The following is a 21640-nucleotide window of genomic DNA, read 5'->3' as shown; positions in this document are numbered from 1 at the left end:
AGAGATAAAACTTTATATTTTATTATATTTTTTAAAACTTTTTTTCAACTTATTTTACAGAGTTTTGCACTTTATTCATTCATTTTTGGTTTAATAAGAGCAACTTTTGCACTTAAAGCCTAATGGGGCAAATGTTCAATAAAAAAACAGCATATTTGAAATAATTTCTTTGCCTTTTGTCAATTCACAAAATAATCGTAATCGTAATCGAAATCGGAGTTTGAGAGAAAAAAATCGAGATTTTATTTTTGGGCAAAATCGAACAGCCCTAATCGCTATCATGTTATTATGTTTTTTTTTTATCATAAAGCACTTGGGGTCCGTGAAAGGATAGCTATAAAGAAATGTTACTTACTTATTATTTTGATCGACTCTCAGCTCAGCCAATAGCTCGCCATTATCACGTCCTCATTAGTCGTCATCAATATACAAAGCTACGGAAATAACCCGCAGCTCCTACCAACCCAGCGTCTGATTTAACCACTGAAACAGAATGTGACTACAGGTATTCTGTTGTAAACGTTGCTGGTACCTTGGACATGGGTCAGCTCAGCGGGCTGGTAGCCACAGCAAACTTTGATTGGCAGACAGTGGGCTAATTCTTCTCAGCTTCAAGGGTAACATGGCAGCACGCCATATAAAAAAATGCTTAATTTTTTAGGGTATTTCAAAGTGCATGGAAAAAATAGGCTTCAAAAGCACTCACTTCATAAAAACCATGGTTCAGAATGGGACTGATGCATTGTGCAGTTTATATTCTATCACAGCTGCATGTTTTTTTGTTTCTCCAACCCACAGGTTAAATAGAATTGTGGTGTTGAACACAATTTGCTTTATTAACGTTAATTTTGACAGCCCTAACGGTAAAATATGATGCTGCTGTAGTGAGAACGGGCAGGCTCGATAAAATGGTTTTGCTTTACAGTTGTTCTGGTAGATTGTGACAAATGAGTGAAAATGAAGAACTACAAATTATGTGGAGCTAATAATAAAATAACCCCCTCTGGCTGGTAATTTCACTATCCATAGCTCTCACTTGGAGTCAAAAATACACACCTAAGACAACAAAGAAAAGAAAAAAAATACACTTTGTCTTCTTTAATTGACCACATTGTGATGTACACAAATTGACTTTAGAGTGATGGGGCACCAGGTTTCTGCAGATGACAAAGGTTTGGACGTCCTTGCAAACTTAATGATTCACAGGTCTGGATTTTAATGAGGAGCTTGTTCTTTGGCAATGGCGTCGATGAAAGTGCCAGGTCTCGTGCAGAGGTCACCGCATTAACGGTGCCACAGAGTCATTAAAAGAAAGCAAAAACACACAGGAGGAACACCTTATTGTACACAAGCCGAGCTCAGAGGAGGGTCTCTCTCCGCTGGGAAAGATGCAGACACATCGTTAAGACGGAAGGTCTCTGGAGGACTTGAGCTATGATGCTTCATGAGCATGTTTTTCTTGGCAGAGCCCAGGGGACTCGTATACAAAGGGTTTGCTCTACTGAGAGTGCCAAGCAGTTAAAAACAAAAGCACCATACTATATAATAAGCCCTGCTTTAATAGACATGGCGTAATCATGTTTAGCTTGCTCTGTGTGGCTATGTGTCAAGTCCAATGCAAAATATAAAATGCAGAGTTGCAGCAAACACATTTCTCAAAGTACATTAAATACACATTTATGAGCAAAGAAAGGAGATCCACATTAATGTATATAGGAAAACAAAAACTTAAAGCGACACTACGTAACTTTTCCACCTTAATATCATATTTCCAGAGTCATTGTGATGGAACATCAACTTCCAACAGGTTTAATGAACCTCTGTCATGGTCTGAGGGGTCTGTATCACCTTCACTGGCACTATGTAACTTTGAGGAGCATGGTAGGAACCCTGCCACACTAAAAAACTACTTTGACTGCTTTACGGCATACGTCACTTCCCCCTCCTTCCCGATTCGCAGTCGAGACGAAAATGGGCGGGGCTTGGAGCTCAGAGCTCCTCAGAACCTGTTGCTGCGTTGTGGCTGCAGCAGCTCCACACAACAGACGTGGGGAAAAGATCCTAATGGTTTAACTTTTCACCGCTTTCCTGCTCGGAGGCAGAACCACGGAGACCAAGTATCTGACATAACAAAGTAAAAGAGTGAAAGAGTCGTCGGCTCGCTTTGGATCGCGGCTGTAACGACCAAACACCGGCTTCCAGACAGTAATTATGGTTCTGCATTAAATCGACGCAGAGGCTACGGCGTAGGGTACGTGGCGACGCGCAACGTACGGTCCGTGTCGCCGCGTACCCTACGCCGTAGGCTCTGCGTCGATTTAACGCAGAACCATAAATCAGCCTTAAACCACAAACACTCACACAGACCAGGTCGGATCAAAACACGGGTTTTATTCCCCACTTCGCCAGCTAAACGCAGTTGCTGGCCAGCTCTCTGCGGTGCAATTAACCCCAATCTTCAGATAAAACTAGTTTGTTGAGGTAAAAATATTAACTCTTATTTGTAGCTGCAGAGGAAAAAAATAATCTCACGAGGAAAACAAAAATATTGCTCATGCCTCGGAGCCTCTTCAGCATAATATATATCAGTCAAAAAAAAAGAAAAGAGATTTAAGAGTGATACAAAACATGTACTGTATGTTGTACTATTATACAAATTTATTGAAACACATGGGTCTTCAGTAGGGACTTCATATGGATCCAGACCGTTAATAATCATTATTTTCTCCATATACCGCTCCCTGGCTTCCTTGTTTAAGGTATCTCGGTAAATTCCAGTTCCTTTCCAGCAGTTTAACATCTTTTTTTTTGCGTTCTGTCTGTTCACTTGGTGAAACAGAAAAGCATCCCGTCTTCTATCAAAACAAATGCAGCGACGAGACAGGAGTTTTTCGGCAGTACGCGCTGGTGCTCATGGGAAACGTAGTGTTCTTTCTGGTAAAACACTACCGCTTTTGTCCAAAAGATGCCGCCAAACTCAGAAAAGCTGAAAGTTACGTTGTGCTGCTTTAAAGGGGACCTATTATGGCATCTAATCCCTAGTTTAAACAGGCCTTGAATGTCTTAAAAACAAGCTTTTGATTGTTTTTGCTAAATAAATGAGAAATTCAGCCTGTAAACCATGTCTTTATCTTCCCATTCTCTAACCTCATTATCTATGCAGGATTCAGAGTGGGCGGGGCTATGATAATGAGGCTCTGTGCTGATTTGCTGCCTGAATGACGCGATACACCGCTACAAAAAATGGCGGAAGCTCCGGCCAGGCAAAGTTACACCGTGTCATAACTGCATGCGATGCGAGCGAGCGTCAGCGACAAAATCAATTCCACTGCTTTATTTTCTATTGGACTGTCCAAACTGGGCGCAGCGACGCGCAGCGCAATGCGGCGCGCCGTTTTGAGCTGAACATTCGTCATACCTCCTCATTTCACTACAAAAACCTCAATAAAGTGGCAGCTGCTGGAGGGAGATGGACAGAGCGTCAAATGTCACGCAGTGCGACGCGATAGTCGGACGCTCGCATGCAGTTACACGGTTTTATAGTTGTGGGCGTGGTTTGCATTTTGGTTACGTAACGAAAATCAGCAGAATCTGAATGGCTCGTAGAAGCCACATCACACTGGACGGCTCATCCGGGCGGCTGTACAGACACTGCAGAATTTGGTTGCTTTCCTCCTTCTCTGAGTTGGCAGGCTGAGGGGAGACCACTTTATATATGTTAAAGCAAGAGAAAACCTGTGTTTCATAATAGGTCCCCTTTAATTTAAAAAGGTTATTTGCATTACATGATGTCATGTGGGGGGAACATATAGGTCTGTGTTTCTCAACTACGGCAAGGTAATGTTAACGGCCTAATGGCCACACCCTGGTACTGCTCTTGGCTGTGGTTGGTACAGGATATATATTTCTACAGCAGGTAAGTTGTTCAATCTCCAGGAAGCTTCACACGGGTTCAGTGAAGTTGTTGGAACGTTAAGTGTCTTTATAATTGTTGTGTTGGTTTATAATGTGTAACTATGTGCTCACTTTGGATTCTTTTGTTTTTTTGTTTGTAGTCACTGCCGTATTTTGTAGTTTATATTTCACTGTTGACTGTCTTCGTTGAAAGTCAGTGGCAAAGACGGCGTAACTACCTGTTCTTTAGAAGTTTATGAAGAGTGGAGAATGAATCTGCTTCTAGCATGGTTGAAATAAAATTGAAGCTTCTTATATCCCCAATAATGTCTTTACCTGACTCACTCTAGTAAGCTGAAGATAGATAGAAAAAAAGACGAGCAGGCTAAGTTTTTTTTTTTTTGTCCTTTTTTCCCCACATTTAAAAGGCATAAATCTATTTATCTCTATTATTGGAATCCAATAAAAAGCTATCTGTTCCCCTTTTTATAATATTCTGGCATCCCAGCGCAAAACAGCACAAAACAGCAAATTGTTACTACTGTTTACTGGCACATAAACTTCCTTCTCGCCCGCTTCAGCTTTACTGCCAATATGGCATTGTTTACATTCTAGTGTTGCACTCTGGGAATTGTGACGTCACGGTCCAGCGCTCCATATAAGGTTTCAGTGAAATTTGTGTGTTAGCATCATATGAGAGAACTTTTCCTGATATTTTGTAGGCTAAATTGTTAAACTAATCATAAAAGTACCATGGGAGTTTACATATTCCTGGAGACAAAACCATCATGGATATCAGCAGCAAGAGTGAAGTTGAGACCATTAACACCATTAACTATCACATATGTCAACATCATACTTTATTTATTGTTGACAGTTTTTTTTTTATAAAGGCTTGTGAACAAAGTTTAAATTGCATGAATGCAGAATAATGACTCTTAAAAACCACAACATGTGCAGTTGAACGGATGTGTTTTAGAGCGTGTTCAGCAGCACGGAGGCACCAGAGCACGCCTGTACTACACTTCACCGTTTCTCTTTACTCAGCAGGCAGTTGTCTTGTCTCCACAAATACAACATGACTCTGGTGTTTTCAGGGGTGTCAATGGTGGACCGGAGGCTGCGAGCAGAGAACTGCTGAACTGCTGTGTCGCAGGAAATGAGAGCGATCGCCTCATCTCTACGTCTTCATTAGGATAAGGAATTACAGAAATTCCACTTACATCCAGGAAGAAGAGATTGGCGACTACACATACCTGCATGTTCCCCTGACTAACAGAGAGGACTGGAAAAGCAGCACGAAGGCCATCTACAAAAAGGGAGTAGACTGTATATTATTACTTTTAAGAATATTTATTTCTAAAATGTTGCAGATTGTAGCGGATGACACAGTTAGTTTTTTTGCAGCAGGCAACTGTCGGGGCAACAACACCAGAGCCAGTGACTCAAAGGAGCCTCATCTGATGAAGATGCTGTTTCTGTGTCGCAGGGAATTGTGGGGGAAAAGAAAATGTACAAAATGCTGAATTTAATGCACAACACTGCAAAGTCTTTTTATTTTTTGCTGATGAAACCAGAAAGTGTTTTCAGTCAGAGGTTTCTTCAGCTCCAACAACAGAAACCCACAGAGGAACTCATTCGTACCACGCCATGACATTTGAATAACTGGAATTCCCATTTTTTAAAATTCTGCTTTCATCTTTTTTCCTCGGTTAATAGCTGTTGTTTTTGTTTTTTTTTATTTAATTATAAGATTCAGCAACTTCCCTTTGGGTTTGCAAAGTAGTATCAATTAAACTGAATGTGGGATTCTAATTTGGCCGTATTAGAGGCTATTAAAGTTTAATTTGTTGCAGCAAAGGATCTTCTTATCGAGTGTCCACTGTGTTGGTGTAGAGCAATTCAAACAAGACAACCAATCAAAAACATGACTAAGTTAATGGAGTTATCTAATTTACGGTCATCTTATCCGTTTTGGTGCTGCATTCAAATCTGTGTTGACCAGTTCTCTCAAATTAAGGCCATTAGGTCATCACTGCTCAGTGAAAAGACATGGAAAGAACGATGGAAACTGTGAACTCACCGCACTTTTGTTCTTCAAAGCAGAAAGAACAGTTTGTGACATATATGTGCAATACCTTTCTAAACTGCTGTAAGAAATGATAATGGTGTTTATTGTGTTTTAACACTCTTGCAGTACCTGTTAAGTAAGCCTGACATGTTTTGAAAAACATGTCTGGCTTACTCTAAAAATCTGAAAAAATTGGTGAAAACTGTGTACCTGCCAACAGATCTTGCACACACACACACTGTAGTTGACTTCAGTTGTTTGAAATGTACGGCGGGGAACACAGTCTTCATCTAAAATGTCATCGCCTGTGTTCTCTGAAACTTTATTAAGCCCGGTGCACTTAACCTCCTACAGGTATGATGCAATTACATCAATTTATATCAACGCACAAACAAAGACATGAAAATGTAATCCGTTTTACAGCATGATGAAAGAACAAAGTAAATGATGCAATGCATCAGTGCGGCATGTAAATAAAACATTAAAAAGTTGTACCATGGGAGGTTTATTAGAAACTGACAGTTTTCTAAATGAGCTAACCCAGTGTGTTGAATGCACTGAAAGCTCTGGCTTGATTTATGGCAACCTTCGCTGTAATTGTCTCTTTTTGCAGCAGTTGTTTGCTGCAAAAAAATTGCTCACATTCAAGCGCACATGGCCCTTCACAGATTGGACAGGCTCTTGTGCTCCACATAATTTTCAATCAGATCTGCTCCTGGTAAGTCGCGCTGCAGTGCGAGGGGAAAATGGGGGTCACACCATCTCCCCAGTACTAATGAGAAGCTTCACTCAACACATGGTTTGTCATTTTTTTATCCGCTTTCCCCCAGCAGATAAGAGGTCTCTTATCAGACCACGATGAAGGTCTGGCAGACAAAGTCAGTCCAATTCCAACTTGGACCCTACCGGCGACCAGAAACAGAGGAATCACCTTCCATGTATATGGATGTAAGTTTAAAAGCAATCACTTTCAACAAGCTCCAAACTTTCACAGGTGACTAGTTGTTTATTAAATTATTATGAGGCAGAACTGCTTTAGTGATCGAGAGCTCTCCTCAACTTCTCTGCAATACCTTCCATCAGTGAATGAAGAATGACACCCCACCATGCTTTCCACAGCACCCCACCTTCTTTTCTAAAGAATTATGATGCTGTTATTATGCAGTACCCAAGAGAGGTCTCCTGTAATTCTACTATATAATGAATAAAAACAAGTTCTGGAGTTCCACCAAAATAGTTTCTCAATATTTGCACTTCGTGTTTTGTGCTTTTTTTTTTTTTTTAAATCAATAAGGAACAGGAGGAATTTAGATTTGCTGAATACGTCTAAGATTACCTTCACCTTCAGTATTTAAACTAGGTTTATCCAACTTTGACAGCAGCGGAACGTAAGGGGCTGACGAATGATGGAGACAGACTATAGGTCAGCACCTGATCATCATTTTATAAGCTTCTGACAAAATTGAGACAGTCGGCAGAGCGTTACAGGAGCTGGTGTGTCATCCATCTAGCGCTGACAGTTCATTTAAAAACAGCCTATGGTCATAGAAAACAACCAGTTTTGGTTTAACAAATTGGATCTATTTCCACTGTTATGACAGGCGTTCCGCGAAGAGATTCCAATGACTGGAAGCGCCTGAATCCAAAGGAGCAAACTTACATGATTATGATGATATAATTACTATGTGAATTTGAATTTGATCGGCTCATCCATTTGGTTCATTCGGAGAATATGTGAAGCGAAGCTGCACAGCTTCTTTTATCTGAGATCAAGTTTCAGGAGGCTCCATACACGACTTCAAATTAAGCGTAGAAGAACAACTGTGGTTAATTAACACATGAATCGCACATGTTCTCAACATTCAGAGCAGAGAAACTGCAACTTGAAATTCTCTCTTAGATGGTCGGAAAGCACGCCTGCGTTTTGCAACAGTAGCCTGATATTCCACCTCATTTGATTTTTTTGTGAATGACCCCGAGGTAGAACGGCTGGAGCACATTCACGGTGCCTCTGTTCTTCCTCGGGAGGTAAAACAAAGGAGTAATAAACTCCTGTGTGTGAGAGCGAGCTGGCTTCACAGAACAGGATACTGTTGCCAACAAACTCCTGTCACTCCAGTGATTTCTGCGGGTATGCTGGTTGTAATCACACACTGATAAGTGCGGTAATGTGTTGGTCTCTGTTTGGCCAGAACAGCAGCTGAGGTTCAACCTCTGCGTGAAAAGAGCTACAGTTAATCAGCTTCTCCCTCTCACCTGCTAAGGCTGTCAGGCAACCTACCGCGTCTGCTTTTACAGAGCAGCATTTAAATACATATTCAACTTTTCTTTTGTTAGTAACAGTTGTGTCACATGATATAAGGCTGCTCATTCTTGCTGTTGCCAAGTAACGAGTGAAACTTCTCTTCCTCATTTAGTTGCTTTACATTGCTGCGATCCCTTTCCTATTATTATATAACGTTCTTCTAATTTTGCATTGTCATTTCTACCACGAAATATCTTAATGAGCTCTAAATGAAAATTTTGATCCAATAATGTGTACAAGAGATAGTTTATATTTAAATTAAAGTCAACTCAGACTACACCATTCTCACATTATGAAAATAAGTTTGCTCATTATAATAAAGCATTAATAATGCTTCTGAATCATGATGACTGCTGCTCTGCTGAAAGCTGTTTTTCTAATTAAGCCCAAGATTGATCCTTTCCAACAGCACTGGGGACCCAGCGGCTGATTAATTGGCTAGCAGCCTCATTCTCCTGGTAGCTGACAAATACTTTTGATTTGCAAACACAGAATGAGTACAATAGATTATCAGTAAACAAAAGGGCACTGGAAAAATCTTTGTGAGACAGTTTCTTCAATATTTAGTGATAATATTAACTTGACCTGTGCCATATTGACAAGTCTAGCTATTCACCTCCCAGATGCTTGTATAGGGCAGAACAGTTAAGCTATGCAGTAATATACACACTCGTGAAATCATTACTTAAGGAATCCCTCTAAACCACGTTTAATGATTGAGAAATGTATATTATTTTGCTGTGCAGCAGCAGATGGTATTGCATGGGTGTGAAAACATGAAGATCCGTAGAAATCAATGTCTGCTCTCTCCTGTCAGACTTCTGTCTTGACGTACTTCCACGCCACATATGAGAGACTCACTCGCAACAACAGAGACGCAAATAAAGTTGGCGGATTGTCTGGAGGACTGAATATGTTTATTTATGTGTTAAAGTATGCTAGAAAGGCTGGGAAATGACACTTCTGTTTTTTGTTTATATTTTCTTGACTGGCCACAGTGTTAATTTCACATTATCCATCTTGGCCGCCACATATCACTCTTGCAGAGTTTAAAAACAGCTCTATTTTCAATAACTGAAATTAGAGGCTTGGACCTGTCTCATACAGATTTACATTACCGTTTTAGCAAAAGTTTAGCATTACCCAACTGTCATTTGCCATGTAGCCTTAAACGCAAAGCCGAGCTGACGGAAATGTCGAGTTTTTGAGCCAATTAAAGTCAAAGAAAAGTCAACAAACACGACAATCCCTTTTTCTTTTAAGAACAAAAATACAACTGCTTTATTCAATTACTTGAATAAATGTTTTACAAGTCGACAAATCCTTTGTTTTGAAAGTGTTCAAATTTAAGCATCCCTGATTAATCGCAAGCTTTTAAAATTGCATTGTTTTGTAAAAAATGATTCCAACATTTGACCTGTTGAATGCTGCTCCTTGCTTTAAGCTATTTTACTCATAATTGGAAAAAGAAGTCAAACTTTTGCCTGCCTTTGCTTTCTAAAAGAAAGAAAACTTATCTGATTTCTCAAAATCGTGACATGATGTGAACCGTAAGGTTTGTGTTCTGTTACATCTCTACTTGGAAAGAAGAAAAAAGTCCCTGTAGCTATGAACTTTTGAGATTACATTTTTGTTGTCCTTGGTGTAGCTTTAAAACTCAAAAAAATCATAATATAAATTATAATAATTGGCAATCTGTTATTTGTTTCCAAAGATTGCACTGAAAAGAATACAACACCTTTAAGCAGCGACTCCTAATCGCCCCAACAGCTACCGTGTCCTCTCCCCACAGGCCTCGTCCAATGAAAAATTGATTACTTATCAGTCAGAGTAAAAAGAAAACCTGTCTGGGCCGAGCAAGAGATGCACCGAGGAAAAAAAGAAAGCTTGTGTATTTTTTTATCTGTTCTTTTGGCTCCTGTTGATCTGATATTGATTAGCTGACATTGGTCAAATATCCCACTCTGCATTGTGAGAAGACGCTGACTGGGGCAGAGGAGGGAGGCAGGTGGTCTGAGCAGACATGAGAGAGGCTGATTATGACGGTCGCTCACCGCTGAACCATCGATCTCACGGCCTCTGTCTCTGGTCAGGATGACACAGATGTTCTGATGGATGATACTGACGCCAATTCCTGCAGCACCCTCTCAAAATAAGTTTACTTGGGTTCCTGCATTGGAATTTATCAAACCTTTTTCTGCCTGACGTGGCACCTCTTTCATCTCTACTTTGAGCATTTCATTGAGGAGGAACCTGTCTTTTCTAAGGGGTGTGTGCTGCTTGTTTTTCTCTGTCTACGTGGGACGACAGAACGCTTCAAGCGCTTCAGTCAACATCAGAGAATCATGGTCTGCCTCTTATGGACTTATTCTTTTAACAGGCGAATTGGCTCGTGACTCTTGTGCACATGCTGCGTGCGAGCATTTCGCCCCTGTTCTCTTTGGCATGAATGGGACGAGAGAGCTGCGTGTCTGGAGCTCTGACTTCACTGATGTCTTGCGTTACAGAAGGGAGAAGAGCTTCGTTTCTAGGGACCAAGAATAATTGCCGTGTTTCAACAATCAATGGTGGAGAGCAGTCAATCCTCTCCGGGGAAATATGAACACTACAGCACCACCACCTGCTCCTGGCTCTAAATTGAGTTGTGCATTTTCAAAAAGAGCTGTATGACTGCTTTCAGACTGTGTTCCTTGAATGTAGTGTTGGCGTGGGTTACACTGTGTAAAAAGACAGCTCCCTTTGTCAATAAATAACGCTCTCAGTGGTTGTGCTGTTTGTGCAGCAGAATCCTTCCTATTAACCACATCACATCAAAAACATGCCCTAAACATGTGTTTTATTTTTTTACCCTGAAGCTGACACATTATTTTCCTCACAAGTTCGCACTATTTCCTAAAGTCTCAATGAAATTCCTGTTACAAGCTTTGGTCAAAATACCCCAGAGATACAATACACCTCTCTTTTCAATCAAGTCTTTACACCTTTGTTCATAGCATCTGGGTTTAAGAGGAGGAGTTGGCCTCTCAAAGCTTTTATCACAACCTGGCAGCAGTGAAGCATTTTGTTGTTTGTTGTTCTTGTTTCTATATGCAGCAATCAAACACAAGAGTTTTCTACGGTGGCCGAGACCAGCCATTGCTGAAAATAAAAGTAACGCTGCAAACAGAAACAAACGCTGCTGCAAATAAAAGAAACGCTGAAAATATAAAGAAACCCCGCTTCAAATAAAATAAAAAACGATGCAAATAAAAAAAGCCACAACGGAAGTGAATTACCTGGGGCTGTTTTTGCCGATGCACCGGTGTTTTTATGTGAGAGGTGTTGTTGTTTTTGTTGTTTTTATCATTAATAATAATGCCAAGAATAATCTAAAGCGTGGGTAACAATAGTTATTTGTATGAATGTGAAGTTGAAGCTGTGTGTGGTGGTCAGGTTATTTCCTCTCACGTAAAAAACACTGGTGCATCAGCAAAAATAGTCCCCGGTAATTCACTTCCGTTGTGGCTTTTTTATTTGCGTCGTTTTATTTTCAGCGGCGTTTCTTTTTATTTGCAGCGGTTCTTTAATTTGCAGCGGCGTTTGTTTCTGTTTGCAGCGTTACTTTTATTTTCAGCAATGGCGGGTCTCGGCCACCGTAGTTTTCAGAGTAGTAACACATTACTCCTGCACATCAAGATGGTAATCAACCTAAATATTCAAAAATGTTGCCCATCCATACATTGTGATAATAATATCACAGAATTCAGAAGAAATATTTACTATGTAACCATCAAATTAGCTAAATGTTTAAAAGATATTACTATGTGATGGTTGATTACCTGCCAAAGAGGCTGTTTACATACAAAAACACTTCAAATAGTGAATGCACCTTGGGATTACTTTCCATTTTTGGTGATTTGAAGGAATTAAAATTCAATTAATACCACAAGCCCAACAGGATTAGCAAAGCTTAAAAAAAAAAAAAAAAAAAGCGCCATGCAAGACTAGAATTACATATATTCATCATTAGAAAGGGAAACAAACAGACATCTTACCTTTGTAGAAGCACTCTTCACTGTGCATGATGGTAATCCTGTGTCCTCTGAGACAAGAGGCCCGGTGGAGCTCGCAGTGGTTCTGGTACAGCTTCCCGTCAGAACCACACACGGGTTTGTAGTGCGGTTTACAGTGATCCAAACACTTGCACTCCCCTTGCTCGGTCTCGTGGTTGACCACACAATGGCGTCCTAAACCACAGTACTTGTGTTCGCACGGACCCAGAGAACCGCTGTGCCCCATGTACCCTGCGGAGGAAAACAATAGAGCATTAATCTTCGTTTAACTCTGGTTCTTTTGTGTATCTGCCAGGATGGATTTTTTTAATAGCTTAATTCACACTTTGATTTAAGGCTGAATCTTATTTAAGTTTTTTTTTTTTTACAATCGCTTTGGCAGTCCTGGAAACACAACAGGTATTCCCATATTGATGGGAATACTAATCGAAATATTGAGATGTTTTACTCAACTCACAAAAGGGCAGGCAATTTACTACAAATTATTCGCAGCAGGAATGAGCAAAGAATAAAAACAATTCAGTAAGTTAATTGACAATTTCAAATCAATTAGGGGTGAGTCAATAATAAAAGGAAAATAAAAACTACCTTAGAGTAAGGACACATGGGGGAAAAAAGGAGTTTGTTACTTTACAAACATGAACTTGTACATTTATTGTCTGTCTTTAGTGGAACTCACAGCGGTTCAACGACATGAAATGATAAATCAAAGCACATCACAGCTCACTTTAAACAACAACCCGGTAAACCAAACATCACACATTAGCATTATTCATAAATATCTCCCACTTTGCATGTGAAAGAACGCTCCATTTGAATGACTGAAGAGTTTGCATTCTGTAGCAACCGGCACATCTTCAAGCCAAGTGACCCTTAAAAAAGGGCAAGCATTAAAAGCTTGACAAGTATTTATTCATCTCAAGGGTTGAGGATTAGAGGGTTAGAAATGAGACGATGAGAAGAGTCAAACACTGCAATGATTCTGTGCCACGTTTATATGTATTTATTAAACATCAGGGTGTGTGAGAGGAACTTCATTTACAAAACGTTTTTCAGAGCTTTCTTTTCAGAAATGATTTTCTGTGGGGTTGGGGAGTCTTATGGCTTGTCTTTTCAACCCGTATGAACACTAACGAGTCTTGACAGGCTACAGATCAGTCCATACAGTAATCGAAGAACAAAATCACACGTCTTGGCTTTTTAATAGCAGCTGACTCTCTCTTTGGAGTGAACATATCTCTTCAAGGACTGGGGAGATATGTGCTGCACGGAGGAGAAAAAAAAAACCTCAATCATGTGAGTGAATGCCTCTCAAGGCTGTGCTGATACTTTATGAACACAGGCCAAGCCTAGAAATGATTCCAAGGAAAATGAGTACAACTCTGAATGAATACAACTCTGTGGGCCACTTACTCCACCTGTGAAAGGGCGGTGTAATGTACAGTTATTAAGAAAGATTGCCGGCGTAATGTTACAGTAAAAAACAAGGTGAGTCATGTATATCTATCTGCTGATTCACACCAAAAAAAGAGATATACATCCATGTTTTCACTTGGAAACATTTTAGAGTAAAAAGCACAAGAACAGTGTCTTCAAGAAGGAGATGAAGCAGATTTTCTCCAACTGAATTATTTTACAACATTAAAACAGCAAAGTGAAGGCCCACTGTGACAAAATCTCGCTTTTCCTTTTGTTCCAACATGACAGGCAGAATGTTTTATTGGATGAAATGAGAATAAAAAGAAAAATTCAAACACATATCTTTACATATAAAACCGCCATCCGGTGCTGATAAAATGAAAGCACTGACAACAGACACCGCAGCTCCACAGCAAACAGCCTCAAACGGTGAATTGTTTTTTTAATGAACGCAGTATAAATAAAATATCCCTCCATGAGAATATTAAGTAAGCAGTATTTGTTTCATTGTTTCATCTCTATAAAAGAATACTTCATCAGCCACAATCACACGTGCTGGTTTGACAGTATATCTGCACTGCAAGTTTTGTGTCTCAGATCCAGTCGCTGCCTCGTACGGTAGCAAACACTATGAGCTCTAAAGCTGCAAAACTCTTTGATTGCCAGCGTTTAAAGCTGTATGATCGAGGCGTAAAACAATCGGCAATCAATGCAAAGACAGAACATGAAATTACAGTTTGTCGTCATCGTACTTCCGCTGCTCAACATTCTATCTCGGGCACAGATGCTTATAAAATTGATCAGGCATCTCTTACGTCTAAACTCCAAAGTTTAGACGTAAGGTAATGACCAAGAACAGATCTGCAGGATGATCATTTCCCACTTCTTGGGCAAATGGAAAGATAAAAGACAAGATTGTTGTCATAGCGTTTATTTGTTGTTGAAATGCTAAGATTTATTAGCAGTGCACTTTGAAAATGATGATGCAACCATAGTGGCTGATATTTTTATTCTATTTTATCTTTTTAAGTGTTATATTTCAGGAAAGAACTGTCAAATTAGATTAACCTAAACTTAAACCTGCCCACAAGACTTCCTCTGTTATGAGTTCATTAGTTCTCGTGAGTGCATAAAGCTTCATTTGCAGCTTGATTTCATCTAATTATCAAACAATCTTTGTTTGAGAATCTGACTGACATGAGAAATGCTTCTGACTTTATTTATGTGTTAATATACCCACAGAGAACTTAATACCACAAGACCTGACGGCTAAAATTAAGAGATCCACTCAGTCCTGAGGTAAGTAATTTATTTACATTAAAGCATAAGAGGCACTTGATGAGGGATTTAACTTCCTCACTGTTGAACAATGTTACATTAATCATTTTGCCAATAAACAGAGTATTCAGCAACATGTTTCCTCCCAAAACATAATCCAGGGGAAGTAACGTATCAAAGATTTTGAGTCATAAATGACAGAATTGCCCTGCAATTATGGCCAAATAAAATGTAAAACTGTAATGGAAACACTGAAAAACCCAAGAAAATAAATTGGGATGTGCAAATTTTACTCACAGTGCAGCCAGTCTGTTTTACTATCAACCAATAAATATTGACTAGAAAGTGATGCTTCACCGCTTTAACTGCGATGTACTTAGATGTGAGGAATGGGCTCATGATCCATAAATTTATGCAAAAAGACACATAAACATAAACATCCAGGCTAACTAGATATTTACGATGATTTATAAAAGAACTGTCTTTGGTGTTGAGATTAGAAGTATGGGCAGCTGTCTAATTGGCCTCAATCTGTATCCATTTCATTCTTTTATGTTTGTATAATGTGTTTGTTATGTAGTGACTCCTGAATAAGCCACTTATCATTTTGAAGACTTTGAGCCCCATTTTACTCTTTAGATATCAGTGTATTCAGCTTATAACAGCCTTTTACTCAATGACAGCTGAACCCAAATACCCATGAAATTCTGGTTTTCAATGTGGCTATCCAACACTTCTCATGGCACACTGCAAAATACCGCACTCTCATTCACCGGCGCCTGTGAATGTCACCTACAGTAAAGTTTCAGTTCACTTACTGTAAGATCATGGAAAAGAACACAACATGCCAAAGACCTCATCTGTGTAGAAATTTAAATTGAGTAAGCAAAGGCAGTCTGCCAAATTATGAGGTCACAATCTGGCCTACCATGCTGGAACGACATGAAAAATCACCTGGATGCTCAAGTAGTTAATCTTATTTACCTGTGAAGGTTTAAAGGAGCGGTTGTGTGCTAGATCACTCGGGTAGAGTTGCTACAGTCAACCAATTGGAGCATTTTCTTTTCAGGTAAACACTTTGTACCCGAATCTGATGGTATACAAATAAAGAATTATATTGAAATGTGTTAAATGTAAGTGTTGTGACTAGAGATGGGCGGTATGGACTAAAAAAATCACGTAAAAAATCATGTATCACGATAATTTCTGGCATTTATCCCAATAACGATAAAAATGACGATAAAAAAAATACCAATTCAACTCCACCTTTTCAACTATAAATCTATCTCGCTCTCAGATCCGCCATGTTTGTTACACAAAAACCTCATCAACGGAAATTTATCCTTCCTTCCTTCCTTCCTTCCTTCCTTCCTTCCTTCCTTCCTTCCTTCCTTCCTTCCTTCCTTCCTTCCTTCCTTCCTTCCTTCCTTCCTTCCTTCCTTCCTTCCTTCCTTCCTTCCTTCCTTCCTTCCTTCCTTCCTTCCTTCCTTCCTTCCTTCCTTCCTTCCTTCCTTCCTTCCTTCCTTCCTTCCTTCCTTCCTTCCTTCCTTCCTTCCTTCCTTCCTTCCTTCCTTCCTTCCTTCCTTCCTTCCTTCCTTCCTTCCTTCCTTCCTTCCTTCCTTCCTTCCTTCCTTCCTTCCTTCCTTCCTTCCTTCCTTCCTTCCTTCCTTCCTTCCTTCCTTCCTTCCTTCCTTCCTTCCTTCCTTCCTTCCTTCCTTCCTTCCTTCCTTCCTTCCTTCCTTCCTTCCTTCCTTCCTTCCTTCCTTCCTTCCTTCCTTCCTTCCTTCCTTCCTTCCTTCACGTTGTGTGTCGATTTAACGCGGAACCATAAATCAGCTTTACACAAAAACGTCATCAACGGGAATTTATCGTTTTTACCGCGAGATGACAAATTCTTACCGTGGGGAATTTTTTTGACGGTTTATCGTGAACGGTAAAATATTACCCATTCCTAGTTGTGACATATATTCAATAAAGCGGTCGGCAGTTACAGTATCTTCTGATCACACCAAAGGAGCTTCTGCCTCGTCCTGTGAGGAGCCCTGCGCCCACCACCACCTGAAGCACATCATTCCCCGTAAATCAGGAAAGGTTTCCTTTAGTGGGGCCTGGCCTGGGTCCTAGTTCCCCACTGGTTTAGATATTCTGTCTCCACCCACCGCCACCTCAGACGGGGGTGTGCAGCTCTTCTGACTGGCCTGTTGTGAGGATGTGAGCCAAACCCATTATGACATCAGCTTCAGAGAGGAGTGGCGGTCGTGGCTCGCCTATGAGGAAGGAGAATCACCCACACTCCGACCTCCTCCTCCACCCCCTTACCAGTGGTGTAAAGTAACGAAGTACAAGTACTTCGTTATTGTACTTAAGTAAGATTTTTGAGAATTTGTACTTTTATTGATACTTTCATTTTTCTGTACTTTTACTTTTACTTCGTTACATTTTCAAGGAAAAAAAATCGTACTTTTAATCCGCTATATTTAAAATTGGACACGTCGTTACTCGCTACAAATTAAAGAACAGCACAGCGGGGGCTGATTTATGGTTCCGCGTTACACCGGCGCAGAGCCTCGCCGTAGGGTACGGGCCCTGCGTTGGTGTAACGCGGAACCATAAATCAGCCTCGAGCGGCAGCCGACGCGTGTCCATGCGCACCATTCTTTGATTCCACCCCTTCTAAGGTGGTTTTGGCATTTAAAAGTTCAAAAGTCTCATCCTTTATCAGCTGGGGTTGCTTAATGTTGTCACTGCATACTACAGGCTGGGGGTGGACCTGTCAGCGGGGCCAATGGGGGACAGCCGCAGTGATGAGCAAAGGGAGAAATTAAAATGGGGTAATGGAAACAAACGCTAAAGGGGTCAGAATAATATCACCATTATTTAGAGTTGTAAGCAAATTCTTGGATTCTTCATTTCTTTGCAATTCTTTTGAAAATAATTTTGTACTTTGAATTTTGTACTTTGTACTTTTTACTTTGGTACTTAAGTACATTTTACACCATGTACTTTTGGTACTTTATTATATTTACGTTGAGGTACTTTTATACTTTTACTTAAGTAATGTTCTTAATGGGTACTTTTTACTTTTACTTAAGTAATGTTCTTAATGGGTACTTTTTACTTTTACTTAAGTAATTTTCAAGCAGAAAATTTGTACTTTTACTTAAGTACAATATTTTTGTACTTTTTCCACCTCTGCCCCTTACTACCCTTATCCCAAGTAAAGCTCTGACTACTCCTTCTATACCCCTACCAAAGCTCTGCAGCACATAAAAATCATATTTATCAGCGAATACAAAGCCCAAACCCCCCCCCCTCCAATGGAATAGTTAATAGAAACCCATGCATTTAAAAGACTAAGGGATCAAAGAAATCAAAATGATTCCTCGTGTTTTTAAGAACTGTGAGGCTTACAACAAAGTGTCCATGAACATCCACGGTGAGATTTAGCTGTCGGATGTCAGGGTAAATACACCAAATTAAAGTGTCTCATTCTCATCACCAACATCTCCCCACACAGTCCTCCGTTATCCTCTAGCAATCACAGAGGATTTAGACGACATACAAGTGTGAACACTGTGACCCGATTGGAGTCAGTCAATTTGCTACTTTATTAATTCCCCGAGGTGCACTGGCATAATGAGTATTCAGTGAATTTGTGTCGTGCAGCCAGGCATCCTCTGCCACCAGCAGGGTCAGAAAAGGGCACAGTCATTTGTTATCAATATGCACATCCAACTGTCTGTTTAGTTGACATCAGAGACAAATGAAGAATTGTGATCAGGCTCTCATTTATTTATTATTTTTTTCAAACCTCGCCCAGAGATCCATAATCCAGAAAGTCCAATGTGCCCCTCTGAATTGAATTGGAGCTCTGCCATTATAAACATACACCAGGAGCATGGATCACAAAAAGGTATACTGTGTAATATAAGTCAGTGTCTTCCTCCATGACAGAAGAAGTGTTCCTCCAGTGCTAGATAGTTTATTGCAAGAAAAAAAAAAACACTCAACCCAGTGAACACTTACAATGAGATGGAGCAAAAGTGGATTTATATTTTGATAAGTGAAGTTGAAATAAGGCACAGCGGATGGATGCTGTTACTGGAGGAAGACGCATTACCAGTACCACACACTGGACTACAGTGAGTGGATGTTTAGTGGGTTTATTCTCTTCACTACTTCTCTCAGAGGGGATGACAAACACCTTTACGTTACCAGAGGAAGGTAGGATAATGGATGCACAGTTGCCATAGTTTGTCATAACCATCTTGACTCACTCCTTCCATCGCTAGGGCGTTACCGTGGGCAACACATTTGGCACATTGTGGCAGGATATACTTGCATATGCTGTAAAGTGGACAGTTTAATACTTTGATGTAGTTCTAACATAGAGGCCAACTGAAATGTATAGTAAGATATGCAAAGTGCATTTTTGATTTCGCATCAAAGCCATTTGGTTTGGTTAAAAATAAAATGTGCTCTGAATTCTAAGTGCGATTCCCTTGAGCCTGTGTGAGATCTGTGAATCAGCGTCCGTGGACAAATCCTCCACATTTCAGAGAACACTGTTCATTTCTATATTATTCTGAATTTTACATTCTCTGCAACTGTTTTCACCGTTCATGTATGGCTGGTTGCTAAATAACATTTTTCTGAGAAGCGGTGAACTGCACATTTATTTCTGCTTTACTTAATACTCCAAAATGTCTCATTTAATTGTTCATACACGTTCTCATTTGTCCATTTTCTAATTTGCTGAAGTTTATTTTTATTTGAACAAGAAAGAATTAACAGATTTTTGTTCTTGTTGCCACAGTCTGCCTTCATGAATTGCTCATCAATAAGTGTGAACTCTTCACCCTTAAGACACTTTGTGTGTGGAGGCGCTCAAGGGCAGGATGGTGATTGTTTTTAAGCAGAAAGCATCACAACCCAGGATATATTTAGAATCAGACTCTGAGTACATGTTTTACATTATATAGTAAATGCGTTAAATGACCTGTAAGATACATTGAAATGTTTCTCAGAAATTTAAATGTGCATCACATGTAAGTTTTTGATGGTACAGAGTGACTGAACCCATCTCTCCGTTCATTTGCAACCAGAAATGTGGACAGTCAGTAAAGTGCAACTTTTAGGCTAATGGTTAGTCATTCAGTGTCACGAGTTAGTGAGAACCAAAATGACAAAGATTGTTTTGTGTCATAACAAAGACCTGTTTTTTGGGCTTTTTTATTTTTCATGTTCAATCTTGTAAATTCTGTGTGGAATAAAACCATGATAATGGTTGTGATCCAAAGAGGCAAAGGACTTTTTGTCTCTATAATTATGCAACATTAGTCTTCAACAAGCATAGACATCCTTTGTACACTGACCGCCACACCAAAAAAGAAGAAAAATTACCTCCTCGAAATGTCGCATTGGGTCCTACACTGCCAACACTGACGGTTTGTTAAATAGTATTGAAACCAATAAAATTAACAGCATTATCTCAAACACCAAAATAACACGAGAAGTAGTAGGAGCCGGTCTTTCTAATGATGACAAATCTTTAGCCAACCAGCAAAGACAAGTTTTAGAAAACAGACAAAAAGAAATGGAACTACAATTATGGAACAACCTTTTCTCTCGATAAAGCCATTCAAGCCATCTTCTAACATATTTAGTGGTCATCCTAAATGCTCCCATCAACTTCAGCAGTATGTTAAAATGTTTACTCTTGGACATGAATTTCCACGCCACCATTTTTTTTCTTGATGTGTTATTTGCTTCCACTTCTAAACTAAGAATCTTGATCTTGTCTGATATTTTTTCATCACATCAGAGCCCTCAAGCTCCCAGAGGCCTGGAGGTTCAACACAGTATTGTTGCTGTTCCTAGGGCTGCACTCTTCTGGACCAAGATGTTGCTCCTGGAGAAACTTTCCTAGCTTGGAGGACACACCTCCAGGTATCCCAACTACCAACTGTTGTCCTCACTCTTTTCTATATTTTTCTTCAACCCCTGGTATTTTTGAGAGCATACTGTGTATTTTTCCCGGCCTCTTGTGTTCTTTCTTCTTGAAGATACTTTTGCTACATCTGTCACTACTGCTGTTTTTGGGGAGTTTGTCAGCCACTACAATGTTTATTTGGTTATCCATCACCAGTTTATCGGTCTGGATTTGGAAGTCGCACAATTTGTTGACTGGTGGAGAATAGAAGTATCTCCAATCTTGACTTTATGAACACCAAAACAGTGCAGATGTTCCTGTATGCTATTCCAGTTATCTGGTTGTGTTGTGCCGTACCTGCCAGCATCTTACTCCCCTCTATGATGTGCTGGCTTGTCTTAGGTCTTTGAACAGTGATCTCACTTGATTGCTGCTGATTGAGTCCACCTGCATCAGGGAGGAGTTCAGGTGGATTAAACCAAATTAAATGTTCCTTTTTGGGCGTTATGGCAAATAAATGCTGTTAAAAATGACATTACAAAATATAGATTGGGAATGATTGATTTGTTAAAAGAGGGGAGGACCCTGATTAAAGGTACACATTTGTTAAGTTTTAAATACTGTAATAGTTTATGCCGGGTGGGTGGAGTCTTGAAGAAGGCTTGGGTTTAAAAGTAGGTGAAACCCTC

General features: G+C 39.9%; 1 protein-coding gene across 1 annotated transcript in view; it reads right to left on the bottom strand.

The window, feature by feature from the left end:
* Nucleotides 1-21640, bottom strand: part of fstl5 (follistatin-like 5) — a 251394-nt gene that overhangs the window by 140360 nt on the left and 89394 nt on the right. Inside the window, exon 4 of the mRNA XM_061724796.1 lies at nucleotides 12305-12553. Within this exon, the coding sequence (XP_061580780.1) occupies nucleotides 12305-12553 (249 nt within the window). The remainder of the gene's footprint in view (nucleotides 1-12304; nucleotides 12554-21640) is intronic.

This window comes from Cololabis saira, chromosome 7 (genome assembly GCF_033807715.1).
Source record: "Cololabis saira isolate AMF1-May2022 chromosome 7, fColSai1.1, whole genome shotgun sequence".
NCBI classification, from domain to species: Eukaryota; Metazoa; Chordata; class Actinopteri; order Beloniformes; family Belonidae; genus Cololabis; species Cololabis saira.
The sequence above is the reverse complement of the archived record's forward strand: the minus strand, read 5'-3'. Positions and strand labels throughout refer to the sequence as shown.